General features: G+C 44.2%; 1 protein-coding gene across 1 annotated transcript; it reads left to right on the top strand.

Moving 5' to 3' along the window:
• Positions 1-5,097: 5,097 nt before the first annotated feature.
• On the top strand, positions 5,098-8,584 carry LOC121611476 (gamma-aminobutyric acid type A receptor subunit pi). Its single transcript, XM_041944048.1, has 9 exons — positions 5,098-5,150; positions 5,292-5,404; positions 5,530-5,597; positions 5,710-5,927; positions 6,869-6,951; positions 7,127-7,264; positions 7,361-7,513; positions 8,005-8,198; positions 8,276-8,584. The coding sequence occupies exons 1-9, from the start codon at positions 5,098-5,100 to the stop codon at positions 8,582-8,584; spliced, it is 1,329 nt and encodes a 442-aa protein (XP_041799982.1).
• Positions 8,585-8,839: the final 255 nt, after the last annotated feature.

Consider the following 8,839-nt stretch of genomic DNA (forward strand, 5'->3'; position numbering starts at 1 on the left):
GATCAACAAGTGCAATGGCAGAAGTATCCAAAAAGACTGAGAAACTGCACAAAGTGTTGCAAAGGAGGGAGTGCCATAAGCTCTGCCACAGGTAAGAGCCAGCAGGGCCTGAATGAGCAGGCCCTCTGGGAAACAAAGAGTTGAGAGGAATTGCAATTTTATGCCCATTGTATCTGAAGAAAGTCAACAAAGGACACTTTATCTACATCAAGTAGACACAACAATCATAGGGAGACATGACAGCTGGCTCAGAGCAGAGGCTAGCGCACAGGGCTCAGAGCCTGCGCTGCATTAATTCATACGTGTTCCTCCTGGACATGGCAGCCGTCACAGTCATTTAGAAGAGATTTATCTCAGTCCCTCTCTTGGGCTGTCCTGCGACATTTCCATTTGTCACATGACAGCAAATCACCAGGGCCAGTGTGCAGGCGGTGATGTTTCCATTTTCTTCTGTCTCTGTGGATATGAGGAGATGAACATTACCTGCAAAAAGGCATCATCAAAATGCTTCTTCATACTGATAAAGGGACACAGCAATTGAGTTAAAGATAGAGAGCAAAGAGACTCAGATAAAGATGATTATGCAACAAGGGATTAATGGGAAAGAAACCAAAGTGCAGCATTAAGTGCTCTTGGCCGGACTGAAGATGACAGGGGAGGATGCGTATGTTTTATAGAATTCTTGGGCAAATGGATGCGAGTGGAAGTGAGAAGCTGACAGCTGTTACTGAGAGGAGATCAGATATGGGAGGAGCAGACTAGTGAGTCTAGATGAGTGACAGACAATTAAAGGAAGGTCACAGGTGGCGTGCATGTAGCAGCGGGATGCTGGTAGTCAACGAAAACCGATTGCATTTAAAATGAGAAATCAACTAAGGGAGCAGTCAAAAGGGACCAGTTACTGATATGAGGCTGAGACTGGAAGTCTCTCCACAGTATAGCACACTCTCACACACACACCTAATACAACCCCAGCATTAGAGGCAAAAAACGTGCATCCAATGAGGATCCTAATGACGTGGATTCTTGTGGGTCGACCAGTAATTCATAAAAGCATTAAGTTTGCATGGAAGGTCTTTTGGGAGTTCTTAGTAAATACTGGCTGGTTTCTTAAGAAATGCCTTCGCTATAGTAAAGACTTCAGAAAAAGGCAAATGTTTGCTGGAAATGTATGAAGCAACAATTCTAAGAGGCCAAACAATGTGTGAGAAGAAAAGAAAAAACCTCCAGATTTTGGGAGCAAATCAAAAGATTTTTGCTTTCTTTTTTTCAAAGATTTAGATGAGGAGACCACTCCTAGCTGCTGGTTATATTAGCTTAGCACAAAAACATGCAACAGGGGTAAACAGCTAGCCTAGCACTGTCCAAAGTAAAATAAAAAATAAAATGGCACACCAACACCTCTAACACGTACTCATTATAGCTTGTTTGTTTATTCTGTATAAAAACTGAGGTATAAAAAGGACAATTTGCGGTTTCACAGCAGGTTTAGGCGCCAGCTATTTCCCCCTGTTTCTAGTCTCGGCTTAGCTAAGCTTTGCTAAGTGGCTGCTGTCTGTAAGCTTAAACTCAATGGACAGGTCACGAGGGACTGCCATTGATCTTCTTCTCATCTAACTCTCCTCTATAGTAACTCTCTAAGCATACTGACGAAAACACAAAACTATCTACTAAATAACTGCCAGCTAACTCCTTTATAAATGTAGTTCGCTTTATGACATGCATTAATGGAGATGTGTGTTTCAGAGTTAGCAATAGCATTCATGCAGTTCAGAGTGGGCTGGAAATATCTGGTCATGCTAACCAGCCAACGTTATTTTATTAGGCATCACTGGTTTAACATTTTGAAATTAGAGGCATATTATGCTATTTTCCTGCAATGTGACATAAAAGCATGTTGGCATAACTCTTCACTCTAAACTTTGACTAGCAGGCTAGTGTTAGCTTTGTCAGTTGGTTCAGTTACCTGTTTAATCAGTTAGCGTTACACCTGCTAATGACTTACATTTAGTAACAACAACAGCTTAGTAACAGCTGGTGCAGTCGGCTCCTGGTCCAGAAGGCTTTTTGTTTGGCTTTGAGAAACCGAGCGGTGCCAGCTGTGTCTCGGCCAGGCTCAGGCCTCATCAGCTTCCTCAAGCCTGGACACTTGGACTTAACTGCAGCCACAACCAGATGTTTATTATGTGAAGCATCTGTGAGTTTTACAAGACATTAAAGTTGAATTTACCATGAAAAGCAGTCACAAAAGAAGACGGAAACTGGGAGATGAACAGTGCAGCACCCGAGAAAATATGAAAAGTGAGTTTGTCGGCATTTAAGTGGTGAGAGAAATAAAAAGGAAGCACACGCTCGATCACAGGCAGATGTGGAGAGAAATGAATGTGCAGACAGGTAGGCAGAAGCGCTCAGGTAGATGCTGACTAACACTGACTTGTCTGCCACTGCTGTACTGAATATAATTATTCATTAGCCCTAACTCACAGATCAAACATTTACATCCTCCGCCTCAGGTGTTTCACGGATGTCCCCATTTGTCTCTTTCACTGTCAGGGACTGTGTGTGTGTGTGTGTACTCCGGTACACATGATTCTCTGCGTGGATGTAAATCAGATTATCTGATATTAATTTCACAGCACTCTTCGCCGTCCTCATTAACAGTAAAAAGACTGTTTATACAAACATACAGCCAAATTAAGAATAATACATCTGTGGGACTGCAGTGACTTACTGATGCACTGAATAACCTGAGGTAGCAACATATCAGCTTGCTAACGATCCGTTAACATCAGTAGTAAATACTGGGGAATGCAGGCTGGGAAAGCAGGAGGCTGCAGCAGGTTGAGCGCCTGCACTGGAATCTCATAAGGCATTATTAGGCTCCATCCCCTCAAGCCTTTCTCACATATACTGGAACTCCTACCAGTGGGCTCTCTGGGTCAGGCTATATAATTAGCTCGAAGCTCCGCTATAGAGCCAGTAGCTAATAGAGATTAATTGCAATGTCAGTGCTGCTGGAAGAAAAAGATTGACCGTTTAGCACAAAAAGTGCTTTGGTCTCTGGGCTGTGGTCGACAGCTGTGTGTGGATAAGTCTTGCCATCATCATCATCACCATTACCAGGATTCTGCTCCTGGTTATTATTTGCAGTAATCACCAGCATCAGTATCAAGAGCCTCAACACATTTTCAAAGGCCAAAATGTGGACAGCGGAATTGCAAGCCGCTGTAGAAAGTACAAGAACAGCATCTTCAATAAGGTTTTATGAGAGACAAATATGGAAAAGTAGTCAAAAATGGTCTTTTCATCTCATACTGGATATAGGTGTGTTATGGAAGTAAGGATGGAGCTAGCTGACGGGAAACTAATTCAAATGATGACGTTGATGCAAGGGAACGGAGTTCGAGGTGAAGGGGGTGAGTGCATAAGGGAATGAGACAGAGCTTCGAAGCCCAGAAGGAGCCGTGATGTCATGGTAAATTGGAGAAGAAGGAGGTAGAAAGAGATTAAGGGCCAAAAGAATAGTGTGGGAGGAGGAGAACGAGACGAGAAAAAAAGAAAGAAGTGATCTGTCGGATCAAGCTGGATGTTAATGTGTGTGCTGACTGTGTGTGTGTGTGTGCGTATGGAGGTGGGGGGCAGTGAAAAAAAAGAGGGGAGAGGTGCAGCGCAAGTGAGAGATTGAGTGGAATAAACAGAGAGGACGAGAGAGGGAGGGAGGGGGTGCAGGGAGGCTCTGTGGGGAGATGAATACAGCTGTGCAGAGAGACACAGGGAGATGCACTAACAGTAAAACAACCAACAGTAGCCCACACACCAAGACCAAACAACAGAAGCAACAGCGCTTTTACTGGTGTGTGGAGGAAACACTGGGATACAATCACAAATAACCGAGGAAGGAGACCAACCTCAGCGGCTCGCAACATCTGGGGCACAGAGAGGAGGAAGAGTGGAGGAGCAAACAAAGGGAAGAGTGGAAAGAGAGGAGGAGTGACCTGAGGTGGAAAAAGAAGCAGGAGGCTGAAACAGGTAGGAGACAGAGAGAAGCACAATGAGACAAACTGAGGATGAGAAAATTGTGTGTGTGTGTGTGTGTGTGTGTGAGTAAAAAATGTGAAGGTGGAGAGAAATATTTCCAGTATAAAAATATGAAATCCAGTTTAAAAAGTGAATATTTGTTTGGATGGGCGTGCTCAGATATTTCAAGTGTGGACTAAAAGAGGAGGAATGGAGCATGCATAAACCAACACATCTGAGATTTGAGCCAAAGCTGCAAAGCCAGTAAACAGGTGTGAATGATTAATCATAGTTTAATCATCAGCTGGCATGAAAACAAGCAGCACCTAATAGCAAAGGAAAACTGTGTCCGTGTGCATCATCGTTTACAATGGCAGCGCTGTGTAAATAATACATTGAATTGTTAATGGAAATGCTTTGCCTTTGTTCTGTCAATGTAATGTTAGCAGGAAACACAAACACACGCCTGACGGATTGAGATTGTTTGGGTGAAAGTAAAGGGGCAAAGGAGGGCTGAAGTCTATTACTGACACTGGGATTTATCTGCGAGGGGAGAAGGGAGGCAAGTGACGAGGGGATCAACTAGACAACGTGGAATCCTTGATGAGTTAGAGACGCGGTTATCCGAGAGGATGTGTGAATAAACCATGAGGTGGTGGTGACATAAATCAGCAGGCGACAGGCTGTACAACACACCACACAGAAGAACAGGCGTGTTAATACCTAGGAACACTCACGCCTTATCTTGACACTGTCTTTATCTCTATCAATGTTCTTAAGCATGTCTTTGTGTGTGTGTGTGGGAGACAGAGAGAGAGCTAAATGAAGTAGCTGCTAATATATTCATGGAACAGCGTACGATCAATACTTGTTCTCACTGCATTTTCCAAGTTTGAGGGCAGGGAGAAAGCCCAGTTTTCCAGCATCAAAAGGTGAGAGTTTCTGCTGTGCTGGACATTTCCCCCTGTGATCACATTCAGCCAGGCGCTGACAGTGGGGACATGATGATTTGTGGTTTGTGTGCTCATGGTTTGGTTTGTCCCCAGAGCGCAGCTGCTGACCCCTGCCCGCTGATCCACAATGTCCGTCCTGCTGCACGTGCTGCTGGTCCTCTGCCTGAGCGTCGCACAGGGGTGAGAGCTGACCTGAGGTCCAACACACTTGTGCAGCTTTTTTTTTATAAGAACACGTGCTCATATTGATATCTATACAGCAACTTTAACAGCCCATTTCCCATCTCCTGTCTCACTTCCGCCTCATCTCTCCTCTGTCAGCGGTTGTCTGTATTCTAGCCATCACTGGGGGGAGTGGAACGACTCTCAGCTTCTGCCAACAATCCAGAAGCTGATGAAAGGATACAACCGCTACCTCAGGCCAAACTTCAACGGTAGGAATGAGCTCGATAATGATTCACTTGGACCAGAAGAAGCTGCTCTACAGGTGTTCCTGTGTATTCCCCCTAATTGAAAATGGACGTGCTTCCAAACCTTGCTGTGTCTCCTTCTGTGATAGAGGGCCCTGTTGAAATTGGAATGAGTCTCGATATCGCCAGCATTGATGCCATCTCCGAAATCAACATGGTATGCTGCCCTTCTCACAATTTTTTTTTTTCTGTGCTGGTGGGTAAATGAGTGTGTGATTGGAGAAACGGACGCGTAAGAGCTTTGCATCTTCTTTCCATCAACTTTTCAGGACTACACTGCAACCATCTTCCTCCGTCAGCGGTGGCGCGATTCCAGGCTGGTGTTCCCGGGCAATGAGAGCATCAGCGTGGACGGGCGCCTCGTGTCACTGCTCTGGATCCCTGACACCTTCATCCCGGACTCCAAGCGCTCCTTCCTGCATGACGTCACGGTGGAAAACCGCCTCATACGCATCTTCAGCAACGGAACTGTTCTCTACGCCCTCCGGTACATTGACAGATTTAAGTGTACACTGATATAACATTTACTGACATTTACTCAGATACTGCAGAGCTTGTTTGAGGAAACAGACCTGGGAGAACAGGAAATGAAAGGATGCCACTCATAGAAAAAAAAATCTAGTTAGATTAAGAGAGAAAGGAGATGAAGAAAAAAGACAGACATGTTTTTTCCTTTTTTTTTTTTTTTTTTGATTTCATGCTGTTTTCATGACTGTCGTGATAATCAGCCGTGATAATTGGCCCTGGGTTGTACCGCATAAAGAAAGAGAAACACTTATGTATCATCAATCAGTCATGTAGCTTGAAGGAACGCCACTGCATTTCTGGATTTCTCATGCCCTTCAAACGGTTCAGATTGTGTTAACGAGGACTGGCAGAATCCCCCACAGCCACGGTTAAAAAAAATGTCCTGATGTCATGTGTCATCACACTGTTACAGACCTTTATTATGACTAGACGGCTTCATTTAGGACAGAAAGGGTAGCATTGTGAAGGGTACTCTCAGAGTCTGATTTTATAGACCTGATTTAAATAGTAACATTGCACAGGAGATCCATGTTCTCCATGCATATGTTTATCAATCAAAAATCTGCCACGTTCCTGGGTTTTCTTATGAAAATAGAGATATTTGATATGATATTCAGAAAGAAGACACTATAATGTCCTTAGCAGTATTGTTAGAAGAAATATATCAGCAGGACAAATTAAATTATTATGCTCAGAGACTGCTCAGAGTCATTAAATTCCAGCCACCTCTACATAATTAATGCGTCAGGTACAGAAATGATTGATGCTGACACCTCAGACATGAGTCTTTGTTCTTGTAATTGTTGCTCAGGGGGAGCTACAGTAATTATTAACTGCCCTGTCCTACATTAAAGGAGTAACAGTGTTTTTCCTAATGAACTTGCTATAAATACACAACAGCATCACAGCGACGATTGCCTGCAACATGGACCTGACCAAGTACCCCATGGACAGACAGGTGTGCACCCTGCAGCTGGAGAGCTGTGAGTACCTGTGACCTCCATCAACCATCCATCAAGTGTGTCACCATCATCTCATCCTCACCATCATCACTGTCATCATCAGTGTAGTGAGTATTAAACTGAAGGGACAATGTTATCTCAAGCAGGTCAGATTAATCAAACCTTATCACACCTTTGTGTCTGTGTGTGTGGTCAGGGGGCTACAACCTGCAGGATGTGGTGTTCTACTGGACCAGAGGGAATGATTCAGTGAAGGGTCTTGACACACTGCGGCTGGCTCAGTACAGTGTAGAGAGCTACTATACGTCAGTCTCAGAGGCTGTGTATGAGACAGGTAGGATACTTCAACTCCCAGAATGCCCCTCACAAGAGAACATCTTTAAAATCATGCTCTTTTTAAGAGGCCTTGACTTTCTGTGTCTCTTCTCAGGACAATATCCCAAGCTGGTGTTGCATTTTGCACTGCGCAGAAATGTGCTGTTCTTCATCTTGGAGACGTATGTTCCCTCCATACTGCTGGTGGTTCTCTCCTGGGTCTCTTTCTGGATCAGCCAGTCCTCTGTCCCAGCCAGGACCTGCATTGGTCAGTGTCAAATCTCTTACAAGTATTGTGATATGATCTTGATGTGACCTTACAGCCTATGACATATTATCTCACAGACTTTGTATGGTCAGACAGATATACCATATTTAAACTTTTTTACAGTGTCTACATTGAAAAAGAATCTATTAAAACTTTACAATTTTATTATCTTAACTATTACCTTAACTTAAATACAATTTACTTTTACAATACTTTTATATCGGTTTAAAGTGGACAATAGGAAGACCCTCACCCTGCATCTGTAAGAATATCAATATCGATAGATCATCATCACTTTGGCACCAGTTCAACACACATTTTGATCCTTGTATGGTTACTCAGCTGGCCGAACACACCCACACCCACACACACCCACACACACACACACACAGAGACAAACAGACACAAATTTACACCTGAATTGATTGCCAACACATGGATTAGAGATTCCACCACTATCTTCCAATACAACGCTGTGACATATTTTCCAGGCGTGACAACAGTCCTGACAATGACCACACTGATGATGGGCGCCCGCACCTCCCTGCCCAATGCCAACTGCTTCATCAAGGCCATAGATGTCTACCTGGGAATCTGCTTCACCTTCATCTTTGGCGCACTGCTGGAGTACGCCTGTGCTCACTTCTGCACCATGCAGCACCAGACCATAGAGGATTTGCACAGGGTGAGGAAACTGTTCACATTTACACATGAATAACATATGTTAGATAATGAAAACACTGAAATCTGTTGATCTACCAGGATCTTCTAAAGGAGTTCAATGAATCCAATGGAAACGGCTCCATCCCCATCATCACCAGCACTCAACAAAACCAGTCCGTGGAGATTGGCTCCACTGCAGAGGAGCCCACAGAGCAGTCAGCGGGCAGTGACTGTAGGAGCAATGGTGCATCAAAGGAGAAGAAGGCAGGACAGGGCTGCGGCCGTAGGGCAGTGTCAGTCTTCACTGTGGAAAATCCACACAACATTGATCGCCACGCTCGCACTGCTTTCCCCACGGCGTTCCTCTTTGTCAATATCCTCTACTGGCTCTACTATCTCTTTCTCTGAGCACTGCCTCCAAGCTGCTGCATTGTTAATTTCACCATCCTGAAGCTTCTCTACCTCCTCATTTGGGACCCAATACCAGTTGCTACTGCCTGGATCGAAACTGATCGTATAAGCATTTTGAATAACATATAGAACACCTTTTTGTCCCACAGACAGGGCTACAGTGACGAAAAGCATTTGAATTGCATCACAATCTGTATTAAAAGCTATCATTGATCATGTATGAATGGATTGCTAACAACTTGTAAAAGTGAC

This window comes from Chelmon rostratus, chromosome 9 (genome assembly GCF_017976325.1).
Source record: "Chelmon rostratus isolate fCheRos1 chromosome 9, fCheRos1.pri, whole genome shotgun sequence".
Lineage (NCBI taxonomy): Eukaryota > Metazoa > Chordata > Actinopteri > Chaetodontiformes > Chaetodontidae > Chelmon > Chelmon rostratus.